The following is a 27,799-nucleotide window of genomic DNA, read 5'->3' as shown; positions in this document are numbered from 1 at the left end:
GAGGATCAACTTTCTGGAAGATGGTGGTGTTATATAGGTTGGGGAAGGCAAGAAAAAAAAAAAAAAAGGGGAGAGAGAAAATGGCTTTCACGGCTGAGGGAAGAGAGGTCTGGAAACTGAGCACAGCGAAAAGGTTAGATCCCAAGGTAGTGTGAGAAGGAGGAAAAGAAAGCATCATGAAAACAGCGGGTTGTCAGGTGGGTCTGAACAGATGGTGAACTGGTGGTACAAAAGAAGCAGAAGTCTGGAGGGCAGTATGAGGTGTACAACAGCGCGGAGGCAGAATGGTTCCTTGTACACCAAAACCATGCTGCTTAGTCATTTTCTGTTCTCATTTGCCTTATCAGGCATACACTGTCACCACTTCGCTCCCTTTTCTGGCATGTTTTTGTGCTACGTGTTTTTTTGAGTTGGGGGTATTGGGGAAATGCACAGCTATCAAGCTCCAGGTACCGGAGATTTCTACAGGAGAATAATGTTATTCTGTCTTACAGGCTTTATTTCATTGAATTCTCATTTCCTACTTCCGTCACTAATTGACCCTGGCCATTACTTGGCACCCTTTTTCTTTCTGATGCATTTGAAAAAATGATTTGTCGTTAGGTTTTGTGCCCATGAGAAGCCATCGCAACATCTTTCTTGGCTTTCCACACTGCATTTCATAGTTGAACTCTTGGGAATTTATGTTACTTTCTGTTGTCCTCATTTTGAAACAATTTCAAGTTTTTTGCAGGGTCTCTTCATATTTCTAATAATATTAATTGCCCTGCTCTGCAGCTGCAGTGGCTTTTGCCTTTCTAGATCCTGCTCTCAGCAGCGAGGTGCACAGCCTCCTCTGTTTATGGCAGTGTTTCATCTTCTGTGCAGCAGTGGCAACATTTCATGTAGTGCTGTGAGATGGGGTTTCCATGAAGGTCTCGATCTTTGCATTCTCTTTACCACAGAACATTTGCCTCCAGAGCTTTTCTCCCATTCCCCATGGTGTCACTGGTTCTTGTTGGGGTTGTGCCTGTGGGCTGCTCCTCAGCGTTTGTTAAGGGGCTGTTGAGATGCTGTGGGGTTTGACACATGGCAATGTGGCCAGCTGACATCACACAGCTTGACTGCGCACCCTGTCCATGGCAGAGCCCTCCTTCTGCACGCGGTGCTGTGTTGTCCTATCCTGGTGCAGAGGTCCCTCCATGAGATGGGGTCGTGTCCCCATTGTGCAGCTGGGACCTTGCAGCCATGTCTGGCTGTCCCAGAGGAGGGGCCCTTCTGTGAGGTGGGACAGACCTCATTCACTGCCTCTGTAACATCCCATGACAATCTCCATCTTTTCAGCTGTATTGGGACTTCCATCCCAGCTGTGGACAGCTCGGGAGTCCCTTAACACTGGGCTGATGGACTGCAGTGTCCACACTAGGCACTGCTGGTGAGAGGCACAGGCCCAGCACAGCCCCACCATCCTGCACTGCAGCCACTCTGTTCTCTTCCAGCAGAGGTTCTTGGATGCTGGGGCTTATTTCTGTGCCAAGTTTATCTGTAGCGTTTATCTTTTGCATTTTGCCTTAAGGAGCTGGCTTTTAATTTGTGGTGTTTTTGTATTTGGAAGTATAAACCTTCCTTTTTTGTGAGTTACAACGATATATCTAAGTCAGGTTTAGTAGTGCAGCTTAATAAAATTCTTGCACAATACTTTATCTTATCAGATATTTCTTTGATTGTAATTTTACCAGACTTTCTGGTCTGGAAGTATTCCATCCTAGGTATCTCCATTAACCTGTAGGCATGTGCACGGAAATTTATGTTCATTTAAAAAGCAGTTCATTTGCTCTTGAGAACAAGGATGATGGCAAGTGTGTGTGTGCGTATAATACGTACAGGTAATGATAATAGCAACAGAAAGAAGCCCTTTGCTCCAAAGAACTGGTTATTGCTGTTCTGCCATGAAAATCTCAGCAAATGCGGACAGTATTTAAGCTTTTGCAAAACTTCAGTTTATGCAGAGTCCATAGAGAATTTGTTATCCTTACAGTTAAGATTCTGAAGGCTCTCACAGCCAGTGGGAGAAGTGGGGCTGGGGGGAATACTGCCTTCTGTTACGCTACAGTTAGTAGACTTCTGGCTGTAAGAGACACTGACTAGATCAGCAGAAACTTAATAAACATGAAAGCACTTTATGCAATGTTGTTCTGTGCTACTGTTTTATCTCTGAAGTTGCAGAACAGAAATTCATCAGTTAATTGATAGAAAGGGAAAGAATTGGATTTCATTCTGGTCTCAGCCAAATGGTCCATTGTGTTCAGCCTCCGGGAGAGGCCAGACAGGAGATGCCTTTATTGACAACTGTTGCTTCAGCTTCTAGTTTATGGTTAACATCTCTGTGTGACGTTCTATTTATTTGGCATATGAACGTAATGGTTTAATTATACAGCAGTGATTTACATGCAAGGAAGCTGGCAAGAGAAAAATCTCCTCCTGCCCAGCATTTCAAAAAAATGTTTTCCCTGGCTCAAGAGACTGAGTCACTTCTAACCCATTAAGTGCATTTCTTTCCTTCCCTCTGTATGGTTTCTGTACTTAATATACCAAGGAAATGACAGCATGCCCACTCCTGCAAGTCTTTTCCAAACAGGTGCTGTTTTGCCACATGGAGCCATACTGATCTGTGCATGGAAAGCTTGGGGCCAGGCCTGGTCTGTGTCCTCCTTGCAGACATTATAGAGAAGCTGGGGAAGTAGGCATTAATGTGACTTTGATTAAAATGTGCAATAGACAAATTTTCACGGGAAGTTTGGTAAGTATTGAAGTGGAATCATTTACAGTTCATGACAAAAAAAAAAAAAAAATCCTTGAAAAGTTTCAATTGTCTGATCTACAAATGCAGGAAAAAGAAAGCAGCATTTCCTGTGCTGTGGTTGTAACGGTGCGTGGTTACTTTCCGTCACCTAACAGCGGTTATTCGATCTTTCCTAGCTCGCAAGACGAAGAAGAAGATAAAAGGCATTCAGCAGACCACTGCCACGGGCACGAGGGAAGCTGCCGAAGCTGCTGGAAATAAGAGCGTGGTTCCCGCGTCGCTGCCGCAGCTCACACCCACCCTGGTGTCACTGCTGGAGGTGATCGAGCCGGAGGTGCTGTACTCAGGCTATGACAGCACGCTGCCCGACTCCAGCTGGCGCATCATGTCAACCCTCAACATGTTAGGAGGACGGCAAGTGGTAGCTGCGGTCAAGTGGGCAAAGGCAATACCAGGTAGCACACGTGTGCGTTAATTACAAAGTGCAGTCATTCGGGAGCTTCAATGTCTGTCTTCATATTTGATGTCCTTCAGAGCCTCGTAGATAAGTACTGGCAGTACCTGAGCTAATCCAGGTCTCGTACTTTTGGAGTGGAGCCTTCAGTTTTATAGACGGATGCTGTCATGCTGGCTTACCTGGATCTGCATTCAGGCTGGTTCTGTTTTCCGATCCATCACCATATCTGTAGTTTCTTGTTGACTGGAAATTTGAGCGTTCCAGTTCCAGACAGGAACTCAAGATGTTCATTTTCTCTCAAGCGTTGTGGCTACGCAATTAAACCAACTGTCACATGGGAAATCTGGAAATGTTCTTGCTGTTCTGGCTCCTGCCTGAGGACATTTAGCAGTTGCCTCACAGAAGAAAAGTGATGCAAAATCACAGTGTTGGCCATAACATGTAGCTCATAGTATGTCTCTGGGAGGGGTCAGGGCCACAGGAGAGCTGAAGATCTGTTTCCTTCTGACAGAACAAAGGCAAATGCTTTTCTCCCCTTGTCTTCCAGTCACTGCCGTTACCTGCTTCCAAAAACAAATTGGTAACAGCACTTCCACAGTGCTTTGCATCACTGTGGGACAGCCTGCAGGCTGCTGGCATTCTGAAATAAAACTCAGACGCCACTGGTATGGGGCAGTTCTGTGTTTACAATCTCTTCTGGACAGTTCCCCTAGTGAGATGAATCCTTCAGGTTAAAACATATGTTCTTTGTGAACATAGCAAGCTTCTGCTTAATAATTCCATTAATAGGGACTACTATCATAGTTTTACACTTTTTTAAATTACTAAGATGGTTCTCTGTGGGCACATTTAATTTGTATGTACTTCTGGTAAGTGCCCCCGACCCACAGACCGGCGGCCACCAGGTGCTGCCTGCTGAATCCTTGAGCTGAGGATGTCAAAGCAGCCTTTTCCTGAGGAGTTTTTGAGCAAAACTTTTGAGATTTGACCCAGTAAGTTAGAAATATGTCTGAAATAATGTGCTTGTGTTTTAGAAGCAGTAAATAGTGGTTACTGCAGTCTCCAAAGCCAGAAGCCTGCTTTGAAGCTGTTCAGACCTACCGAGTCTTGCTATTTAATAATCTACTGACTGCTATCTATTTAAACGTCTTCAGGAAGCAGCGCTGTAATGAGCTCTTTAGATGCCAAATGCCTAATGAAATTAAATAAAATCAACTTGAATTCAGACTTTAATAATGATTCATGGTGACACAATGTTTTCTCGTTAAATGTAGGCATGATCCGATAGAAACCAGCATTGCAAATGAAAAGCTGCCTACATTTTAAGCCTGTTTAAGGGACCAATTTTCAGATTTTACACATTTCCTCATTATCTTAATTGGATCTATTCATTATACGTATTCTTACAAGATTAGCTACCATCGTTAGCTGTTTCTAATATGATGCATATTTTGTAAGTTCAGTGTACAGTTCTTGAATAAGAACAAGATTTGAAGTTAAATCACTGATTGTCTTGTGGACATAAAGAAAAATGCTGTTAATTACAGAAGACTGCCAAATGAATGGTAGTGAATAGTAGATATTTTTGTCCTGTGATCTATCTTTGGCTGATTACCTTCTCCACGTAATCACATGCACACATTCTGATGTGGTTTTTTAAGTATTACCTCCCCTTCAGGCATCTGTAGTACCCATCAAAGCGTACCCATCTGGCACTGTCATAGAATCATGGAGTCACCGAGGTTGGAAATGACCTCCAAGGTCATCCAGTCCAACCACCCACCAGGGCTTCCCTACTAAACCACATCCCTCAGTACAGCATCTGAACCTTTCTTGTACACCTCCAGGGAAATCTCCAGCCAGAAAGCAGCTCACAGCAGTTGCAGGAGGCCAGCACTATTGGTGGGTGTGCATTTCTGCAGGTGGGGTGCTGAGAACTTGCTTTGTACCTGTAGATGTCAATGAAATTTATAACATGAGATTGAAGTGTTATTTTCTGTTAGTCCCTGCGGCCTGTCTCTCCATCTTACTTTCTGTCAGGCCCCATGGCCTGTTTCTCCACATCAGGGCAGTTACCCCACGCCGAGCTGTGCTGAGCGCTGTGTTTGGACCTCTCCTGGTTCAGCTCAGTCCTCCTGCCCAGCAGCTGTAATCTGAGTCCTACAGTTGATTTCTACATGTGCAAATATTTGAATGTAACCTCGGTAGCTGGAAAATGGTGTTTGCAACCTTTTAAAGTACTTCTATTTCCAACAAGACTTTCATGTAAAAAAAACCCTTCGTTTTTGTTCTATTTTTTTTTCTTTTACCAAGAATGCAGTCTGAAATACAGAAATGCTGGACTGACTCAAGTAGCAGCAGGCGATCTTGTTGTTGCAGGTGCTGTCATCACATTGACAGAAATCATTACAAAATTCACTTTAAAAAGTAGTAATCTACATGGGTGGTACAGAGGTTGTACTGATGAGAAGCACGATCTGTTTCAAAGTTATTTGTGTTCTGGGTTTGTTTTGGAGGTTTCTTTTGCTACCAATGCAGCCGCACCTCACTGCTTTTATTTTTGTGTTGTTAAGGTTTCAGAAACTTACACCTGGATGACCAAATGACCCTTCTGCAGTACTCCTGGATGTTCCTAATGGCTTTTGCTTTAGGATGGAGGTCATACAAACAATCAAATGGAAATCTCCTGTGCTTTGCACCAGATCTGATTATTAATGAGTAAGTAAGACTGCATCCTTGTCTAGTTTTACTGGGGAGATGCCAGGCTGCCACAGCCCATCCATGTTCTGCACAGGAGAGACGAGTTGCTGGGCAGCAAAGGTGCAAAGATCCCAGGTCCCTTTGTTGATTGCAGCATCGTTTTCCTTCCAGCAGATCACTTATTTTTCACACAGGTTGAGTGAAAGAGAAATCGTTTCAACACCGAGTGCATTTGTTTCCATGAAGCTTTGTGGGGGGTGCTTGTATGCAATGTCCCATGCTGTGACCCTTCCTGCTCCATTCATTGCAGTCATTCTTCTCACCAGAGCCAAAGAAGCTGAAGCTAGAAGTGATTGTGGGATGGAGGAAGAAGCTTAGCAAACTGCGCAGTGTGCTGTGTTTGGTGTATAAAAATCATCTTATCAGTTGCACTGAATTCTGGATCAGTTAAATGTTTCTATCTGAGCAGGGTTAAAATCTGGATAAAAAAGGCTGTGAATGGAAAAGCTTGTGTGTTGTATTTTTGTTGTTGAACTTTGCTATCAGTTTTCAAGAGAGAAATGAATTTGCTTCAGTATCTGGACAGCCTTCTTATACTGAGCATCATCTTCCTTGTGTTTTTTGAAGTGGTGTTGTGTGGTCATCTGTGCTGTAGAAGATTGAAAGAAGGAACTCTGGCAGAGGAGGAGATGGACAGCAAGCTTGGCTTGAGCTGCAGGGGTTAGAAGTGGTTGGTGCAGATGTGTGCACAGTGCAGTACTTCCCAGGTGCTGCTCTGCTGGTCGGTCTGGCTGTGCCTCTCAGGCTGGGGAGCCCAGGCTGCCCGTAAGGCCCTCCTGCTGGGATGAACTGTGCTGCCGGCCGTGCTCAGCTTCCTCGCTGTGCTGCTCTTGCTTTGAGACTGCTCAGCAATTGCATGCTGCAGCCACTCCTTGGGGCAGGGCCAGCATAGCTCTGGAGCACTCTGCCACTGCCTCCTCCAATGTGGTGAGTGTGCTCACAGTGCTGCTGTGTGCTGAGATGTGTTGTCTGTGCTTTGAATTAGTTGCTGAAAATATGTTGTGGGTGTCGGTGTTGGAGGTTGCTGGCCAGAGCCATTCGAGATGCAGCTCAGCCCCCTGCGGGTTCCAGTCAGCAGGATGCGATCGCTGTGGGTTTGCCATTATGTTCTTTCATCAAATGAAGCAGTCCGTGTAGGAGCGCACAGAGCCATGGGTGCGTACAGGCACAGAACTTGTCCAGCACTGGGACTGCACTAACAAGGATTTGAAAAGCAAAGTGAGTGACAAGTTCTGATCCATGTCCCAGTTCCCCTCTGCAGGCAGTGCTGTCCCTTGGGCACATTTTGAGGCAGTGCTCACGATATTTTTGTTCCTATTGCACTTCAGTTCCTGTTCTCCACAGTCTGTTCTTGCTTAGAAAACAGTGGTGGTTACGTTTTCTATGGGATTGGCCATTTACATTTCATAATACTTTTTTTGTTTCCATTGATTTGCTCAAATATTCTTCCCTGTAAATATATGTCCAGGCCTTCATAAGCTTTAATAATTTCCTTATAGTAATTATTTTTTTATGGTGGGGGAAGGGAGAAGAAAGGTGGGGGACAGATGTATGTCCATCTGTGTACTTCTGCTGATTAAAGTTATTAGAATATGCCTGTGAAATAAAGTAGTTTCCCCATGGTGGAGTTAATTGAAGTAACTGACATCACTAATAATGTGATAGCATCTCATTCGCTACATGTCAGAGATCTCCTGCAGTTTTATCAATGGGTCAAAACCACAGAGCTTTGCAGTGAAGTATGTGCCAATACTCTTAAAAAGCAATGGTAATCCTCTTCTACTCAGTATTAATTCTCCAATGTATTCTGGTTAGCAGTTCCAGTATGTGGACTGTTCATTAAGATGACATTTGTTTTCAATAACATTTGTTGACTGAGAGAACTGCAGTTCCTTCTGACTCCTCCTCCGGTGTGCTTCAGGTTCCCTATAAAACTCTCTGGTCATAACTTTTTATGTACTATTGAGCAATAAAACACAGCCACCTCTGAGTTAGCCATGGCGCTTCCTGCGTGGTGCATAAAGACGCAGTGTGAACCACCAGACGTGTGCAGAGCACAGTGCTGAAGGGCTGTGCCATTGGGAATGCTGGAATAGTTGGGGAGGGCAGGAGAGATGTCATGTGCATCAAGAGAATGGCACACACACCAGGTCTGCTCACGCTCTGCTTGATACTGGTTTCAAAAGAGAGCACTGTGGCACGTGATATTCTCCAAAAGGCACTCTGGAGTTTATTTGGTGATTTTTCCTGAGATGCATTGCTCTGTATTTTTCACCCAGCCACTCCTTTGCTGCTCCCCAACCTCAGGGTCTTAATTAAGATAACATTTGTTATGTTATAGTGATTTATCATATATTTAGCCTGCTTCCTGTGTTATGTACATGTACCACATACATATGTGTAGAACTTTGGTGTAAGTTGTAGAAAAGCTTGGCAGCTCAATGTTTAGGCTTTAAACCATCACCTCGTTGTTGGAGAGGTGTGAGTGCTGCTGGTTCGGTGGTGCTGTGCGACCACAGTGCAGTGCTGAACGCCCTCAGTCTGCTCACAGTCTCCGTTTGAGTCACAGTGCTCATGGAGTTACAGTGAGGGATGCTCAGTTGTGCTCATCGAGTGCACATCGAGTGCAGCCTTGCTTTAGGAAGAAGGTTTTGAAAGTTGTGTCTTAGGATTCGGGCTGTGTTTCATGCACATCATCTTAGCTTTTGCTGTCCATATAGAGCTGACTACTGCAGCACAGCTCTGCATTGGTGCTGCTGGGACAGAAAGCAAGGGACTGTTAGTTACAGTTTTATTAGCAGTGTTTAATCAGTGCTCTTATTCCCAGAATTTTTTTGAACACTCTTTTGTAACCAGTTCTGTGCAATCTGGATTGCCTGATTTTCAGAAGGCAGCATCTTGTTTACTGGTTTTTCTATGGACTTGGCACAGCCAAATGACTCAGCAGTGCTGCACGCCGTCGCATGCTTTTATCAACACACGTCCCACATGTGTGTGTGTGTACATTAAGTGTAACTTACACAGGCTGCCATTTGTGTTACATGTGAACCTGATGCCTGACTTGCACGCTCCTTTCTGTTTACCAAAGCAAAAGATTAGATATTACAGAACAGAAATGTGTTTCGAATCAGGCTAGATACACAGTCACTAACACAGAATCACTGCAGAGACGATAAACTGCCATTAGTCAGCTGCTTGTATCAGCTTCTGTGAAGGGCAGGAGTTGCACATACATTGCACTGTTGCACTATGGTGCATTGCACTCTGCCTGTCGAGCTGCCCACTCTGCTTCCATCAGCGCTTCCCGAGCTCGGGGTGCCAACAGCACTCAGACCTTCCTTTCCCCTGGCTGCCCAGGGCTGGTCCCCATCAGGGCTTTGCTTGAAGGCCCCGCAGTTGGTCGGGTTCTGCTCCTCCCTCCCGTGCTGGCAGCTGAGCTGGTTGCATTCCCGCAGGGCAGTGAGGGGCAGAGCTGGGCCATCTTCCCAGCCCTCCTCCCCGCTGCCCCCAGCACAGCACAGCCCTCTGTTGGCTCAGCCCTGGGCAGACGGGCCGTGCTGCGCTCTCGGTTTTTGAGGACTGCCATTGACACAGCTTTGGTATTAACATAAATCTGCATGGAGATAGAACGGATCCCCAGACTCGGGATGATGACTGCATCTACAGCAGATGGAAACAAATGACAGGCCCATTTCATAACATTTTTTTTAACCTTCTGCCCAGAAATGGTCATACTTTTACATGAGGAAAACTGCTGAGCCCTGTCGTGGAATGTATTTGAATTACCCAATTGGATGGCTGTTCGATGCCCTTTGACACAACTCAGAGGGCTCAGCAGTTTTTCCAAGCGGCCAAACAGTGCACACCTACAGCACTGTGTCAGGTGCTCTGAGCTGCAGCCTGCAGTGCAGCACCCTGCATGGACACGTAGTGTGCCGGGTGAGCGTGTGGTGTTCCCACTGAGAGCCCGGCATGGTGCCGGTGTTTGAGTTCAGGGCTGTGCATGCACACATGCAGCTACAGGAACCCCAACTTGGGTGGTGCTGCAGTACAGTTCTGCCGTGCCTCAGAAGGAACGGGTCAGTGTTGGCATTTGGAAATGATGGGTTTTCTGGACTTGTGCTTTACGTGGTTTTTAGGAGGTCTAAATAACTTGTATTCCTCACTCTTTCAAAACCATCTGAATTCCTCTTACTCTTAAGGGTTTGCACCTCCAGGAAGGTGCATGTGTTTTGTGTTGGCCAAGGGTTTCCTATGCTGCTTTCCAGCATGCCTGTGAGGTTATGTGATGTTTCTGTTCCATGCATCGGCTCTTGCAGGGCTGAAAAAGGAGAACTGAAAAACGCTAGCAGCTCTGGAGGAAATGGAGCCATTTCATAACCAAATCCTATTCTTCTACTGGGATTCATTTTCGTTTCTTTGTTGAGATTCTAATATTGAATAGAAAATGTTTTGGGAAAGGTAACGCTGTGTTTCAATACGTCATATTCTCCTGATGCTGCAGTTCGGGGCCACTGCTTACACGTGGTGACCGAGGCACTCACCCCAAGGGAGTTCCCTGGAGGAAACTGAAGGTTCTTTTGCTGTAAGCCAAGTTCTGACATCTGCCACTGCCACCCCACCAGTCCTGAGGGAAGGATGAAGAAACTTAGATTTGGAACTGTAAGACGCCATTTAACTAATTGTTGTCTTCATTTCTCAGGCAGAGAATGAATCTACCCTGTATGTATGAACAATGCAAACATATGCTGATGGTTGCTCGCGAGCTGTCACGGCTGCAAGTCTCATATGAAGAGTATCTCTGCATGAAAACGTTGCTTCTCCTCTCTACAAGTAGGTGAACATTTAAACACCTGTGTGAGCAATGTGAGCTTACCTTGTCAGTGCCCTGAAATGTGTGCAGCGTGGTACTGTGTGAGGTGTTTGGTCACAAATAGCCCTCACAGTGCTCTGTTTGCTGCCTGACCACGCGGGGTTACTGAGAAGTTCTGCTCAGCAGATATGGGATGTTCATGCCATGGCAGTGCAGAACTGCATGCAGAACTTTGCAGCTCCAGCAGAGGCCTAAGCCACAGACTGGCAGAGCAGTCAGCACCCAAAGAAGTGGCCAAAGAATCGGTCTGATCCAGTGAAGCCATTTCCTCCCCAAAAAGTGACTGAACTCTCCTAGAAGTTATTTAAAAGTTGCTAAATACAACTGCTGCTTTCTGCATTTGCATCTAGAAAGTATATAGTGGATTTATGATAGATGTGATAAGGTAGATGTATATAATATACTGCACAGTGGCTTTATGTGTCTTTCAATAAGATGAGCTGTGGTTGGAACAAGCTACAACTTAATAATGTTCTACTGTCTGTATTGCATGGAAGGTCAAAGGATAGCACCAAAATAGTCCTTTTCTGGTCTATCCAGAACGATGCTAATATGAAACACTGTGTAAATGATTCTACAGTGTTATTTTTTGCTCTCTATTATTATTCCTTTCTACCTAATGAGTTTTGTCTCTCTTCACGCACTGTGTTGTTGCAACTCCCTGACAAGCTTCAGTTTTAACCCTGGCTCAGTGCAGTGCAGACTGAAAATGGCTGGGGATATATAGCTGGGATGTGCATGTGCACGAGGGGAGGTGTGAGCAGTGGGGGCTGTGAGCGATGCCAGCACTGTTCTCAGCCCCTCAGGGCTCCCTGGGCCGGCAGCCCCACGTGCAGAGGTGCTCCCAAAAAGGAACCATCACTGCCGCAGCTCCATACCGTTACAGTTTGTAAAGGCTGCAAACTTTGCTCAAATGGGAGATTTAAAGCTAAAACCTCTCCTGAAAATTCCTGACGTGTCTGGGAGGTAAGGGAGGCCAACTTTCCTACAGGAATTGGAAATTTCCTTACAGGAATTTCCATGTCAGGAGTGGGAAGGAGACCGCCTTGGTAGAATTGAGCCCATTCATGAGCAATGTGTGACAAGCGCTGGCGTGAGCCAGCAGAAAGCTTCTTTGTTGTCCCTGCACTGAAAGACAATACAGTCTCACATTTCCCTTGGAGCCCGCGCGTTGTGTAAGTGGCACACTGTGCACTTCTGAGAACTGAAGGGCTGAAATGTGCATCGTTTTGTTAATCTGGGACTTCACAACTGAAATTTCTGGTTACTGCATTCCCGGGCGTCTTTTCTAAGAGAAGAGGAAGAAGAGGGGTGAAGTGGAGCCCTGGGGGCCGGAGCACACACTGCACATGGCTGTCACTCACAGACCTTCTCCTTACACACAGTGGACACAGCTGGGGGCAGTGCCATGATGCCATCTCCTGCATGGGCCAGGCAGGCTGTGGCACTGCAGGTCCTCAGAGGGGCTGTGTTTTAGGGGCCTCCTTTTACCCTGTCCTCTTTTCCTTTCCATCTGCTCTGTCTGTGCTCCCTCCCCCTGTAGCTCTTGTCGTTCTCGTCAATGCAGGGACCAAAGGCTGCACCTCGTGGGTAGGGCCATGTGTGTGCCCATCTGCCCAGTGCACCCACGCTTGGCCTTGGAAAGGGCCTTCCTGCCAGCAGCACGGGGTGCCGGCCCACCTGCCCTCCATCCTCATCCCTCCTTGTTCCTGGGTTGCCTGTGGTTGTGTATGATCTTCGCTTGGCCAGCAGCCCTGTGCTGTCTGTTGAACCAGTCGTCTGTCTCGGCTTCCTCTCTTCTTCCTTCTCTCTCAGCTCTCATTTCATTTCATTATTGAAAATTGTGCCCTTTTGGTCGTTTTTGTGTAACTAATGTAAGATTGCTTAACTAATAACACAGTTCTTAGATGTATAACCTAGATATGTGTTCGTGTTCCAGTTCCCAAGGAAGGCCTGAAGAGCCAAACTTTGTTTGAAGAAATTCGCATGACATACATAAAAGAGCTGGGAAAGGCCATCGTGAAAAGAGAAGGGAACTCAAGCCAGAACTGGCAGCGGTTCTATCAGCTGACAAAGCTGTTGGACTCTATGCACGATGTAAGTCCTGAAGGGCACGATCCGGATGAGTGGCCGGGATGTGGCCATGCACTGCTCTGCCTTCAGCTTCGCTTCAGGGCCTAATGCTGTGGGCTGGGAGGTGGTTTGTGATGTCTAATGATGGACCAGGCAAAAAAGATGAACTTTCTGCTCTCAGAGCACCTTTTCAATGGACTCTGTGGCAATTAGATCTTTAATGGGTGTATATTTCAGTCTCTGCTTTTTAGAAATGATATTGCTTTGAAATTGAGGAGCTGTGTTCCCCCAAATGCACAGAGCTGCCAGGCTGTGGCTCAGCTGGACGGGGCGAGGGAGATTTTAAGACCTCAGTTTTCCTTTCCCACTAGTTTACCCGGAAAGATTTTATTTAGATTATCTGTGTTTCCATTATTTATATGCTAAGATTGGAGCTGATACAACGTGCTTTCGGTATTTGTAGAGACCTGGTGGGATCTCTTGGCTGGATTTGTGGGAGAATGGTGCGGATGGGACTGATGGAAGAGGCTGAGCTGAGGGCAGCTGCTGGCAGAGCACGGCTCGGTGGGGAGGGATGGGGAAGCAGTGCTGCTGTGAGCAGTGGTGTGAAAGTAACTCTCTGCTTTGTCCCCTGTAGGTGGTTGAAAATCTTCTGAGCTTTTGCTTCCAGACGTTTTTGGATAAATCCATGAGTATTGAGTTCCCAGAAATGTTGGCAGAAATCATCAGCAACCAGATACCAAAATACTCAAATGGAAATATAAAGAAGCTCTTATTTCATCAGAAGTGACTGCCTTAATACAAAAGGGTTGCCTTAAGAAAACGTCAAATGATAGCTTTTTTCTTCTTCTTCTTTTTTTTTTTTTTTTTTTTTTTGTAAAGACAGAACCTACCAGACTTGTTAATTTTGTCCTTGCAGTGGTGTTTCTTTTGTAATTATGCACTACATGTGGTTTACAGAGGGCCAAGATTTAGGCTATAGAAGCAGCGGATTTCTCACATTTGATACGTAACTGGGGAGAAAGGAAAGGAGAATAAATCTTGCTCACCAGGAATTGGACTTCTCCCCCTGTGCAACATCAATGGATGCATCCAAACCAGCGGTGACGAGATGGGGGCTGTAATGAACGCTCTGCTCATTAATTTCTGCAGTCGGCTGGAGACAATTTTTTTTTAGTAACGCGTTTTGGATTTTCTTTTTTCTTTTTTTTTTTAAAGTTAAGGTAGCATTTTGGTTTATGCATGTAACCTGAAGAAAGTTTACAAGTGTATATCAGAAAAGGGAAGTTGTGCCTTTTATAGCTATTACTGTCTGGTTTTAGCAATTTCCTTTCACTTTATATACCGTGAACGAGGCTTGTTCATTTTTTCTTACATAATTTTTTTGTAATACTTCAAGATGCCTATTGTACAGCTGGTTTTTTAAGGCGGGGCAGCTCGTAGCTTTCCTAAATGACCTCTAGACGTTAATCCTTGAGTACGTTCATGTGAAAATGGGTTGGGTTTTCTAACCTGATAGCTTTCAACTGTCGACATGACCATAAAATTTGGCATTTTTTAAGGGCCAGGGTGGGTGGGAGAACACTCAAATCTAATTTCAGTAGATGCGAATGAAACAAATACTTTTGGTATAATGTACAAAAGCATTGGATATGCAGATTCATAGAAAATTAACACAGTCCTAACTGGATGTAAACGAGCAGGTTATTTTATATATATATATATAAAAAAAGCCTGATTTTTGCATATAATGCAACAGCCATAACTACGAGAGTCACGGGCTGCGTTGATGCCAAGAAGATCAGTCCTGACTGCCCATCAGGAAACCTTCAGGAAAATATGCATAGCTTCAGAAAAGTTTACTTCTGTGCGGAGAAACTCACGTTTTCTGTACACCGAAACCTATCGTCATGCAGGTATCTGTGGGAGGACGTCCTTGGTGTGAGAGGCAGACGTGCCATTGCGCCCAGTGGTTCAGTTCCGTTCTGTTTGTGCCAAATGGGCTCTCAGCGCTCTCCCCGGGGAGATGTTGGCTCTGCACAGCGGAGCGGCTGCTGCTGTCTGCGCCTCTGCACGTACTGACCCCAAACCGCGCCGCACCGCCGCCTCTCGCCGACTGCTTCACCCTTTTCCTCGGGAGCAGGAGAGCTCCGCTGCCGGCTTCGTGATCTTAGAGGTGTACGTCCACCCTTGTCTTTGTACGGCTGCATCCCTTCCTATCGAGTGACTAGCGTGCCATAAATCTGCCATAGGTCTCGTGAATTTCTCCTCGTTGCCATGGGTAGCTGTATTTTAAAACGTTTAGAAGCTGTAGTAGCCTTTTCTACCTGCACCTTAACGATTTTCTTTATCTCGAAATTGAAATATTTACCAAGCCACTCTAAAATTTATTTGTACTGAAAGTGGCCCGATTATTTGTGTAATAACGATGAGAAAAATCATCTGGGAAGATACAAAACCTAATATATTTTTGTATTTAGTTATAGTTTCCAATATGTATAATCGGTATATTCGCTGATCTGAGAAAAGAAGGGAAGGGCTACTGCAGCTTTAAAAGCAATTTATTAATGACTGTAAAATAGCTTGTATAGTGTATAATAAGGATGATTTTTAGATGACAGATTGCTTTATCATGATACATGTAATTATATTTTTTGTAGGGGTCACGGATATGCTGAATGGTAACCCGTGCCAGCCGTGCTTTGTCTGGAGGTAGTGCTGAAGGCACTGACATTCAGCATCCAAAGAAGTACTCTGTTAGAAAGAAAAACAAAAAAACAAAACCTGTGTTCAGTGGCTGTTTTTAAGGTTGAATTTGCATTTCTCCTATCACTGTGTCAAAGCGCAAGTCGGACCTTGGATGGAACGCTCCCCTCCGTGCCTCCGCCTGAGCGGATGGGTTCCCTTCGTAGACAGCCGCACGAGCCGCAGCAAAAGCAGCTGGAAACATTGGGCAATAATATGCATACAGGTACCAGCAATATGTAAATACAGAGCCTAGGTTGTTCACAACACACCAGTACCTTTCTGCCATGCAGCAGAAGTTCGTTTCCGAGCGAGACAGGAAACTAAATTTTCATCCTTTCTTAAATCTTTTTGAATGTTATACCTATTAAAGCAAAAGATACTATATTCAGTACTTTGGAGTAAAATATCATCTTTAATAAAAAAAAATACTCGTTCTCTTCTCTTTGAATAATCTGTACAAAATACGTACGTTTCATGGCAGTTCAGGTGCCCTTCAGTGCTTGGGAATGGCTCTGGGCCCCGCTCAGCCCATGGGATGCGCACTGCGGTGCTGCGCTCCGGGAGAGCACTGCTGGAGATCCACCACTGCAGCTCTGTGTGCAGGCGGTGTGTGCAGCCCTTCTGCAGAGTTGGTGTGCACAGACACTTCTGCTGCTCTCTTTTGGTCTCTTTTTGTTTTTTTTTTTTTTTTTTTTTTTTTTTTTTTGCCTTTGCTTTTTTTCTTCTTTCTTCTTTCTCTGTTTCCTCCCCACCCCCCAAGCGGAGAATTAACTACCGTGAATGTGAACAAATTGTTGTCGTCGCGAGAGAGGCGGTAACGTAGGAGAGGAGAGGAGATGCTGCTGCCCCTCTGCTCCGTGTGCCTGTAGGTTCCTTTTGGTTCGTTTGGTAAGGAAAGAAGGCAGCTGTGGTGTTCAGAGATGGCATTCATGCTGTACGCGCTGTTGAGTTTGAAGCATCACGGTTACAAACGCGTCGTGCTTTAGTGAGCAGTGAGGAGTACGTGTCGTGTGTGTCGTAGTCCTTGTAGCACTGGGCAGTATCTGCACTCTGGGTAAAGCAGGGAGAATGGCGACTTGTGTCCCTTCAGTGCCTTATCACAGTGCGTGCGTCCGCGCGGGGCATCGCGCTCGGGGCTGCACGGGGCGATAGGAGCGGCCTTATGGAGGGCAGCGGGGATGCGCCGGGGGCCAGTGCCGCTCTGGGCTTCAAAATGACCTCGCCCTTTTTGCTATGACAGGTCAGGAATAGGAGGAAGTGCCTGGGTGGGGGTCAGCCCGGTCCCGCTCCATTAGCGCTGGGCGAGGGCTGTGGCCGTGGCTTTGGGGTGAGCGCTGGCGGTGTCACATAGGAACCAAATGTAGGGGAAAGGAGTGGAGCCGCTCCCACGGTGGGTGCTGGGAAGGCTGAGTGTGAAACACCCCCACCTCCACTAACCGCGTAACAGCGTGCGTCGGCCGTGTGTCAGTACTCTATTTTGTATATTAAACGAAAGATATATAACGGGGACAAATCCTATATCGTACCGGTGTATGGCATTATTAAAAAAATCATTATTTTTATCACAGTAATTTTAAACAGCATAAAAAAAAAAATTAAACCAGTGACTCCTGTTTAAAAATGAAAGTTGTAGTTTTTTATTCATGCTGAATAATTCTGTAGTAACAAGTCTGTAGTTTTCACCGACTCAGTGAAATGTTGGACTGTAAAAGCTTGTGTGGAATTGTTGAGCATTTATTTTTTCATTTAAATTTGCTGTTCTGGTAATACAAAGCCACACATCTGTACAGAAGTTGCAGTAAATGTGAGCCATTTACAGCAATGCCGAGTAATGGACAGAAACCATACAATAAAATTCTGCTTTTTTCATTAAATGGCTCCAAAATGCTTTTGTGGAGTTGTCGCCGTGTTCCTGCAGGGCAGCGGCTGGGTGGGTTCCCCCACCTTGTCACTGTGCGCCCCCCACGCACACAGCATTTATAGCAAAGCTAATTGCTGCTGCTGCTAAATTCCCAAGTGAGAGAATTTCTGCTAATTGTGTTCGGAGGAGCATTTTAGTTGGAAATCATGACTTGCATTTTCCAGCCCTTGCCACCAAAGTTCAAACTCCCATTTTCGGGGTGGGAGCCCCAGTCAAAGCCGTCTGTGCTCCGGGGGGCTGTGCGGAGTGGGGGCTGTGCCCCATGCTGGGTGTGGGGCTGTCGCTGCTGCTGTAGTTGGCAGTGCAGCGCATCGTCCCGCCATCGCTCGGCGGAGCTGTGGGTGAGCTGCTCTCAGCACTGCCCCTCCTTTACCCCATTGAATAGCAGTGTAAGATCAGCCGTGTAATAAAATCGGCTTTAATTGCAGCATAAAATGCCAACTTCCCAGCAGGGAACGGTCGATGGGGATTGTTTGCCATCAGAACAAAGAGTTACATAAATTTTGCTTTGGTTCTTTCCATGCTCCACCTCTGTAGGCCGGGGTTGGATGCAACACAAGAGCGGGATTGACGGCAACGGCATTTATTTGTGTGACAGAGGTAAAAAGACCTTTAAGGGGTCACATCGGATCCTGAGATGAAATAACTGCCTTCTGCCCACAGCACCGTGGTGAGGTCCGCACTGCGCTTCCTGGCAGAGCGCAGCGGTCACCGGAGGTCCCCGTGTGCCACCGCTGTCCCCTCTGTCGCACTGCGCTGCTCAGTTCCCCACCCGGAGGTGTCAGGACGGCTCCCATCAGTGTGGGGCCGGGCGCCGTGCCGCACTCATTGGGAATCCGTCTCCATCTTCCAGGAAACCCAGATGGAACCCAGCGTGAGCCTGAAATCTGTGATGCCCTTGCTTTGTTTTGTTCACACTATCCCAATAAAACGACAGAATGTGAGAGCGGTTTGGAAAAGATGCCATTAAATGCTGTTTTTATAGCGCTGGCATTTGGGTGTCCCATCCCTCGGCCCCTGGGGCAGCGCCCTCACCCGCTGCAGTGGGCAGTGGCTCCTCCAGAACACAGTGAACCCAGGAGCGTGTGGGGATGTCCAGGAGCACAGCCACCCGGCTCACCATGGCTGCAGGAGTGGGAACCCCAGCACGAGGTACGGGTCTGCCCAAAGCATCTGCCCAGACCCCCGGTACCGGGTACAGGAAGGAATTTGCTGTCAGCAGAACCTGCGGAGGTCCGTTCTCCTTCCGATGCGCCACCGGCTGTGGCACAGCTCCACAGCGTAATTAAGGATATTCCCTGAGGCCACCGCAGGGAGCTTTAAGTTTAAAAAATAACAAGTAAGTGGAACCCTTCTAATTATAGGCTCTGTTGGTTCAAGATTAAACTGCATGAATAGGGCAAGGAGAAACTGCTGATGCGGCATTTAACGTGGCCGCTAATTGCATCGCTAATGTGACGGGATGGGGCGATGCTTCCTGCGGGAGGGGCTTTTGGCTCTGCATTGTGCCCATTGTGCCCCGTGAGGCGGAGGGGGAGGCTGGAGTTGCCATGGCCCCCAGACAGACCCCGACCCCTGGGGCACCACGGGGCTGAGCTGAGTGCACTGCAGTGGCACAGCTTCATCCACACGGGCCCTTAAGTGACTGTACAGGTACAGAGGAGTATATGCACTTACACATACACACCTTTGTATGCACTGCTATTCAGAGATATATGTTTGCTTGCTCTGCATGTTTGTATCTAACACAATAGCAGAGGAGCACATGCATGCCCCTAAGCCCCACGCAGCGCTCCTGCAGCCACGCACCCGAACAGCCCATCCCTCCACCAACACACAGTGGAGGTGAACCGGGAGGCGCAGAGTGTGCCAAGGGGATCGGGAGCTCTGCAAGGACCATATCTATCCAATAAGCCACTAAGGAGCATTGTCTGCCGAAATAATATGCACAGTTTGACCAATATTTTTCCCTTGCCAGAAGTACAATGGTTTTGCCATTTTTCCTTATGCATGGCTAAATTCATACTGCTCTACAAACAGTGCTTTTCCCAGCCTGTGGCCATCACTTGCTCTTTGTCAGCTGTGCTGGGGAGGAGGAGGTGCACTCTGCGGGGCAGAATGCAGAACCTGCAGGCAGAGCTGCAGAGCCCTCCATGAGCAATGTGTGCTCAGAGCGCTGTGCAGGGCTGAGCCCTCCCGGCTGCCCCCGCTACCCCACAGCTCTTCCCCCTTCCTGAGTGCGTCACTGAGTTTTAGAGCCCAGGTGTTACTTTCTGGGCATCTTTGTCTGAGGTCTGGGAGCAGAACTGCCTTCATTAGCAGAGGGAGCGTTCATAATGGGTGATAGCAGGTGCTGCCTGGTGAGCTGTCAGCAGCTGTGCTGTATTACCACTGCTCTGCAGCGTGGCTGGGGGTCGCAGCTCCTCGCACACAGAACAGAGCTGAAACACCTGTTTTTTTTAGAAAAAAAAAACCCCACATTTCTAACCTTCATTTCCCAAAAGCTAAAAAATCAAATTAGCCCAAATGTAACGGCTATAATTGCTTTGAGGTTTCTAGTTCATTAGAATAATTAAAATACTGTTCACGTTGTAAGCAGAAGCTGTCCCTTCAGCACAGGTGATGCTCCTCTGTTAATCTGCCTTAAACCAACCCAGCTCAGGGGTTACAACACCACAGGTGTGCACAGCTCTGCCATCAGACCCCTCCTGTCCCCTCCTCCAGCACTGACGTGCAGCTGTGGAACTGCAGACAACCATCGCCATCCCAACGGGCACACGGGGCTGTTTCTGAGTGCTGCTATTGCTTTCATCGCTCTGCTGCTGTCCGCTGCTCCAACACAGGCACAGTGATGAAGTGCTGCTGGGAAAGAAGAATGAATGGTAGGAAAAGCAAATCCCATCCCGTGCAGGAGGTGCCTCCGGGCTGCTCTGTGCTGGTAGGGGGTGGTGGGACGCTGTGGGCCCACAGTGGAAAGCAGCTCCTGTGCAGCCAGCGAAATCGGGTTCCCAGGCCTGAGCCGGAGCCCGGCTCTGCTCTGTGTTTCTGTGTCCTGCAGCCCGGACACATTTGCAGACACACTCCATGCACAACCCATTCCAGGCAGCCCCGTCAGGGGATATTTCTGGTCTGTGGATTTTATTACTGAGTGCTATTCCAGGCCTGCTGTCATTTACTGCAAGCTGCTCCTCAGAGCCCCAGAATCACGAGATTTGTGCTATTTCAATCATTTCTTTGGAGCAGCCCAGGCACCGAGGCGAGGAGCTGGGCTGGGGTGAGCTCCCAGAGCTGGGCAGTTCAGAGCCTACAGAGGCAGAAGGCCATGGCTGTCACCTCTGGGATGTGGGACACAGAGACCTTCTGCACTGTCTTGTGGCAAAGGACAGTGCTGGTGTTCCAGCTCTGGACAGGAGCTGCATAACGTGCTGCTCCCAATGGGCTTTGCATGGAGCACGCTCCACCTTTGCTCATCTAACAGTGAAATGGGGACTGCACGAAGCGCTGTGTGTTACTGCCCTGTGTCCGTGAGCCCTCAGCTCCCACAGCCTCCTTCAGTGTCATGCCTCTCCTGCTGTGAGCTGCGGGGCCTGGGGCTGAGCCTACAGCCCCCGAGGGCAGTGGGGAAATCTGGGCTGTGGGGCTGGAGCTGCCTGGAGCCCACCGAGCCCACTGCAGCCCCACAGGGTTCCCACTCTGTCCCACTGCTGCCCGGAGCCCTGGAAGCTGTGCTCTGCGGAGAGGAACAAAGGGCAGCGACGATGATGGTGCCGAGAGGTGATCACCACCCCAAAGAGACAAAGGGAAGGTCCAGGGAGGGCCAGGACTTGCAAAGATGCTCCTTGAGCTGCTTGAGTTTGTGCTGGGAAAGCTCTCAGATAGATCAGAGGAACTCCTCTGGTGGCAGCAGAGCCATCAGCTGGCTGCGGCGGGAGCCCCTAATGAGCATCCCGATCTCATCCTCACAGCCTCTTCCAGGCTGTCAGCAGAAGTGAAACTAAAATCAGAGCCATCGTTCTTCTAAGGAAAATTCCAGTGCTTCAAATACAATTTACAAAATAAAGTGGCAGGCAGCGCCTGAAATAAATATAACAAAACTTCTGCATCAGCTTTAGAGCTCAGCCCCTTCCCACAGCAGAGGCGTTCCTCTCACCCTTCAGTGCAGACAGACACACAGCAGTGTGGGTTACAGCCCTGCGGTGCTCAGCACAGCTGCTCCGTGCAGCACCACGCAGCTCAGCAGCACACCGTGGACCAATGGAGCTGCCTGCAGCTGCCACTGAGGACGCAGCCCCCACCTCCCTGTGTGTGCCACAGCACCGAGCAGAGCACCGTGAGCTGCCGCCGCGCGCGGCTGTAATTAGCTGTAATGGTCTGGGCTGCAATTCAGGCCCCCGAGCTCAGCAGAAGTCATCTCGAGACAAGACAATTACCAGGAGGATGTTTTGTCTGACTGCTGAGACAGATGGGAATCTGAAAAATTCATGGCCAGGGCCTGAAATTGTTACTCTCCCTGAGTAACAGCGGCTCGAAATACCCACGCCAGCCAGCCCACCCCAAGGAGCACAGGGCTGCAGCACAGCACGGGCAGAGCCGGCTGCTCCCAGAGCAGAGGAGGAGCTGCATTATCGCTGCAGACCCCCACAGGAGCAGTGACAACCCCCATCCCCACTGCAGCAGCCCCCGGCAGTGCCTGGAGCATCCTCAGTGCCTGCCACTCCGGCAGGCCTATCCAAAACCTCAGGAAATCACATGAATTAGCAAAGGGAGACTTCTCAGTGATGCGCACATCTAAAAATTAAGAGCTGTGGTTGCTGGGTGTGTTTTTTAGATCAGCAGCTTTGCTCCTTCCCAGAGGCTTCGGCCAGCCTGGCTTTTTCCTTTGTCCTATCTGTTCCCTTACTCCGTTCCACAGCCTCGCACCATTTAACCCCATGTGGGGCCCAGATGCGCTCACTCTGTCCTCATCCACGTTGGGGGTCAGGGTGACACTGCTTGGATGGGCAGGGATGGGAAGGGAGAAGCCGTGTTAAGGGGAGCAGAGCCACTGCCCTCGGGTCTGGCAGGGAGGGCAGCACCACCACAGCCCTGGAAAGTACTTAAAAAAAAGACTGACTTTTCCTCTTCTTTCTATTTTTTTCTGAAGACAAAAGTCCAGGAAGTTTAATTACTGTGAATGAACTTTAAAGAGGTCTGAAATTTCAGCTTCCCCTATTTCTAAGTGACACGGGGAAGCGAACGGAGAGGCCGAGGCCCAGGGCTGCCTGTGGCTGTCAGTGCGTTCGCACCGTCTTTTTCCATCACCGGTTTCAAATGTCCTTCGCTCCTCTCCTTACAGCCCTTCTAAAAATACCAAATAATATACATCTTTCCCTCATTATATTTTAAGATACTCTATTTATACATTAATTCTTTCAAAAATAAAAAGTGACACATACATACAGCAATCCAGTCACTCGGAGGCTTTAAAATCATTACAAAAGGACAAAAAGACCCCATCCCACCACGTGTGCGCAGGTCTCTGCCCACGGATTGGGTCTTCCTTCACCATTTTCTATCACAAAATAGAACCATCCCAGCTCCCAGCGGGTGCCCGCAGGTCCAGCTCTGCAGGGCCCCTCTCCCACCCCCCTCCTGCAAATGGACCCAAGGGTGAGATGTGCAGTGCGGCCGTTTGCTGTCCACAGGCTGCAGGCAGCTCCCCCGGCCAGGAGCATCCCACGGGCACGTGTCCTTTACCTCACACAGGCAGCACCGCACAGGTTGGCACAGCAGATGAAGGACAGCAGCGGTGGGAGCGGCACAGGGGCGGGCTGTGCCCTGCAGCAGGGAGCAGAGACAGGGAGCAGCCAAAGGGAGTGGGATTTATCAGAGCCGCGTCTCGCCCTGCAGGAAGGAAACGCCGGCACACATTGCAGATGTTTACCTTGTGTAAACTTAAACCTAAAAACAAAAGAGAACAGTCAGAGGGGTTGGTCCGGGCTGGCCGCCCGCCCTCGGCAGCCAGGCGGGGTGCACGGGGGGCTCAGTGCCACCACACTGCTGCAAAGCAGAGGGCTGCGGGCCGGCTGAGGGCTTCTTGCTGCTGGAGGCTTCTCCTGCGCCAGGCAGTGTAGGTCCAGGCCTGTGGTTGACAGTGCTCCTTGCAGCTCACGAGCACTGCAGCAGTGGGGACAGCGGTGCTTGCTTGGGGCAGTCTGCAGGCACGTTCCCCCAGAGCTGCAGGCTGCTGCTTTGTTGCTGTCCTCGTGGCGGTGGGGGCTCCGGGCTGGGGACGCAGCACGGCGCACAGAGCAGCACCCACACTGTGTCCGTGGCCATGAGGAGCCCTTCGCCCCGCACCGCACACAGGGCCAAGTGGTGCCATGGATACCATGTAACGCTCAGCAGTCCCGCTCACATGCAGCTATAGGAACTCCACGTAGTTCTCGGGGATGAGCCCGGTCTTCCCGTTGAGCGTCCCTTCCAGCCAGCCGGGCTCCTGCGATGGGTGCACTTGAGGAGAGAAGGAAGAGAAGCGCCTTACCACGGGGCTCACCACGTCCTCCAGCTCTGGGCCAAACCCCGTTGAAGCTCAGCTGAGCGTGGCCGGCTCCCCTGGCCCGAGATGCCCCAAAACTACAGTGGTGATTCCATGGCAGAGCCCACGTCCTGCTTTCTGCCCCGCAGAGCACCCAGGTTCCTCCACACCGCTCCTCTCCTGCTACAGCCCCACTCAGTGCAGAATGGCCATTTTCTATTGCCAGATCACAACCAACACAGACCAGAAAGAAAGACGGAACTGCTCTAAGTCCAAACATCTCTGTGCTTTGGAAAGGCCCAATCTGCACCGGTACGGCAGAGCCCATCGCTGCTGGAGATGCTGTTGAGAGTGATTACAAATAAATACCTCCATTTGCTGACATGGGTTTACAGAACCCCTTCACCATAAGACATTTCTAGGGTGCTCTTTCCAGCTCACTTCCCCCAGCCAGAGTGCAGCCCGGCTGCTCAGTCACTGGGACACGCTGTAGACTTTTTCCCTTGAGTAATCCATTGATTCTTATCTAGCAAACATAATGCATTTAATTCCAACTTGCTCCCCTGCTATCTGGTCTGATTCCCACAGGCTCTCAGAGGGGAGACTGTTTATTTGTAGGATATCTGTGGTGCTGCTTAGGAAAAGCATTTCTTTAATTCACCTGTATTAATTCTCTTCCCCTCTCTGCTATGTTCTCATACAGCAGGGCAGGGCTGCACGCGTGGGAGCAGCTTCTCAAATGACAATGCTTAGCACATAAAAGCCAAGAGCCACTTGGAAAACAGTAAAAAGTCTTTTCTTTACACTGGGATTATATCTAAAACAGAACTGCCTAATTCCATAGGGAACAGTCTCCTTCTCCTGATGCAGGAAACAGAAGGTCTCTGTTCATTAACATGGTCTCCAAAAAGCACGACTGATCAGGGGCTGCCTCCTCCAGCACTCAGTGTGCAGAGGGAAAAGGCCCACATCACTCCTCCATCTCCTGCACCGAGCAGTATGGAGCTGCACGGGATATTGCTGTGCCCATACTTGGAAGCTCACCTCTCCCATCCCCAGAGCAACCAAAGAACAGTTCTTTGCTGAATGGTGGTGTCTGCCAACCGCCCACTGGTTTTTATCTTGGATTTAAATGATGGGTCTGTGGGAGGGATGCAGTGGGGTCACAAGGCCTGAAGACTGCAGTGACAGCCCCAGCTCTGCCCATGGCCCCTCACCCACTGAGCAGCAGGATCCCTCCCACCTGCCCCCACCTTATGTCTTCCTGAGGGTGAGCTAAGTCATGGCCTTGGAAAAGTCATTTCCACGCTACAACAGGACTGGATGATGGGCTCTTTTCAGCACGGATATAAAACATAAGGCAAGATACATCTGGGATGGAATGGCAGGTTCAAGCACTGCTGCTTGGGATTTCTAGTGGTGGAAATGGGATAGTCATTAGGCGTAGGACTGAAAGGAAACCCGTGAATTTAGAGTCCAACTCTTCCCCGGGTCACAGGAGGAAAACCAGTAATTTGCAAAACACAGTGCTAAAACAAACAATGGCCAACTGGCGTTCTCTGCAGCTGTGTTCGTGTTCCCACTGACACCGGCCCTGCAGTTTCTCCCATGTACACGAAACGAGAGATGCTGTCAGAGAACAGGAGCCCCTGGCTGCCAGGCCAGGCTGTGCCACGCTGCTGGGAGGGGTCACGCTGTGGAATGGGGCAGTGAGCACAGCTCCAGCCTCCAGGACCCAGCCCAGCCGTGCCAGCATTCACTTACCATTGTCAAACACAGTGCCTGCTGTGAAGGAGAGCTCCGAGTCGTGTTCTGCTTTGCAGGCGTACAAAGCCCGGGCTTTCCGCAACGGCGAGCTGCAGAAAGAAAGCATTGATTGGCATAAAAATTAGCACCTGGGGAAAGGTGTCTCAAACCTGAAAAACAGCTCGGTAAATCCTTGAGGGATTTGTTACACTTCTGTAAAGGCTGTACCTGAGGATGAAAAAGATTTAGCAACCATTAGGTTTTACTGGGAAGAATCAGTGTGCCCACACTGTGCCCAGCAGCGAGTTGGAGCTGAAAGGGATGGAAACGGAGGGGAATTTCTGGGAGCAGATGGAGGAGCCCAGCAGCACGCTGCGGGACCTGGAGCCGCCCTCCCCCATCCCGGTGCCCGCAGTGGCAGCAGACACATTGCCCAGCAGACACATTGCCCAGCAGACACATTGCCCAGCAGACACATTGCCCCGCAGCCACGGCACAGCGCTGTGAGCGCCCCAGGACGGCCAGCATCACCCCCAGGCATCACCATTCCCTTCAGGGGCTTGAGGGGCTTTTCCCAAGGGCCTGAAGTGATTCTGAACACATGCGCTCACCTTACGGCAAAAGCAGTCACACACTCACATGGAAACCACAAACCAGGAAAGCTGTGCGTGGTTTTGATTTTGCTGTCAGCACAGCCACAGGGCTGAGATTTTTCCTATCTGAATTCCAGCTGTATGACACGAGCAGCAGCAAAACGCTTCACAGCACAGCACAGCACAGGCAAAGCCCTCTGCTCAGCAGAGGGTCCCTGGCCACCTGGAGGCCTCTCATCTCACACAGCCAGGCAGAGGACATTTTCTGGCTTATAACCTTGAGTTATTCACACTGGTGTTTCTCTTCCCAAAACTCCCTTCACCTCTGCAGCCCCGGTGCTGCCCCCACGCAGTGCAGGGACTTGGGGCCCGGTGACAGCCACTGTGTGATTACTGCCTCCAAGCATGGCACAACACCAGCAAAGCACTCGTAGGAGCTTCACCCACGTACTCTGGTGCAGATTAGGGGATGATGAGCCCTGAGGAGGGCTGCTCGGATGGTATTACAACGCTGTCATCCTTTGCAGATGTGTACTGGGACACAAACAACCCTGCCAACAGGCAGCCTGCACTGCTGTAGGAGGGGGAATGCACAGGCTGTGCCTGCAATGAGCAGACAGGTCTGGCATGTCCCCACCACACCAGGGCTGCGCTGGGCCGGACCAACTTGCTCCAGTGATGCCCACACAACTGAGACATGGGCTAATGGCAGACCAACATCTGTGCTGCACCAAGCCCTTCACCCTCACTACATTCCAGCTCAGAAAAGGGAAACAGCCAGAAAAATGCAGCATTACTCCTGGAAGCAGCTGGGATAGCACTACGTTGCTTACCTGTTGTAGAGGTGAGCGCAGCAAGCTCCAGGGAGAAGAAATGGCTGAAAACCCAAAGAACTCAGCACCAGTGGGACCTACAGGTGCTGAACGCCCCGGCCTGAGCCCCAGGGCTGCACGTGGGGGACCAGAGGTGCCCAGGGGGTGCCCATGGCTCTGCTGGGACGGGAGACATCTGAAAGCTCCTCTCTTGCTGAATGCAGATAGCTGCACTGGGGGTTTTGAGCAGGATGCAAAGGAGGAAGGGAAGTGAAGTGGGGCAAACCAAGTAAATTAAACAGAAAATAGGAAAAGCAACAGAAAGCCAAGCAAATTGTGCAACAGACCTGATGGGGGATGAGTCGCTGGACGTAGAGGAGGTGGGCATAGGACTTGATGGCGCGGAGAACATGGGCCAGGACGGTGAGAGGGGTGACGTTGGGCTTGGATTCTGAGGGCTGCAAGACATAACCAGATACCTTATCAACGTGCAACCACAGAAACAAACAGCAACCGA

General features: G+C 49.0%; 2 protein-coding genes across 6 annotated transcripts in view; one reads left to right on the top strand and one right to left on the bottom strand.

The window, feature by feature from the left end:
• Window positions 1-17,567, top strand: part of NR3C1 (nuclear receptor subfamily 3 group C member 1) — a 102,277-nt gene extending 84,710 nt beyond the window's left edge. For 2 of the 3 annotated variants that reach the window (XM_046900387.1, XM_046900388.1), the window contains 5 exons: window positions 2,959-3,237; window positions 5,813-5,957; window positions 10,702-10,832; window positions 12,812-12,969; window positions 13,583-17,567. In XM_046900387.1, coding sequence (XP_046756343.1) covers window positions 2,959-3,237; window positions 5,813-5,957; window positions 10,702-10,832; window positions 12,812-12,969; window positions 13,583-13,735 — 866 coding nt within the window. In that variant the 3' untranslated portion in view covers window positions 13,736-17,567. 3 annotated transcript variants of the gene reach the window in all.
• Window positions 17,568-22,744: 5,177 nt separating this feature from the next.
• The window catches only part of ARHGAP26 (Rho GTPase activating protein 26), a 100,778-nt gene continuing 95,723 nt past the window's right edge, over window positions 22,745-27,799 (bottom strand). For 2 of the 3 annotated variants that reach the window (NM_205194.3, XM_040646858.2), the window contains exons 21-23: window positions 27,630-27,740; window positions 25,896-25,987; window positions 22,745-24,106 (exon numbers count right to left, since the gene is read on the bottom strand). In NM_205194.3, coding sequence (NP_990525.3) covers window positions 24,018-24,106; window positions 25,896-25,987; window positions 27,630-27,740 — 292 coding nt within the window. In that variant the 3' untranslated portion in view covers window positions 22,745-24,017. The remainder of the gene's footprint in view (window positions 24,107-25,895; window positions 25,988-27,629; window positions 27,741-27,799) is intronic. The other variant, XM_015294012.4, reaches the window with a different exon arrangement.

Source organism: Gallus gallus, chromosome 13 (assembly GCF_016699485.2).
Source record: "Gallus gallus isolate bGalGal1 chromosome 13, bGalGal1.mat.broiler.GRCg7b, whole genome shotgun sequence".
NCBI lineage: Eukaryota > Metazoa > Chordata > Aves > Galliformes > Phasianidae > Gallus > Gallus gallus.
This window is presented reverse-complemented; position numbering and strand designations above follow the sequence as displayed.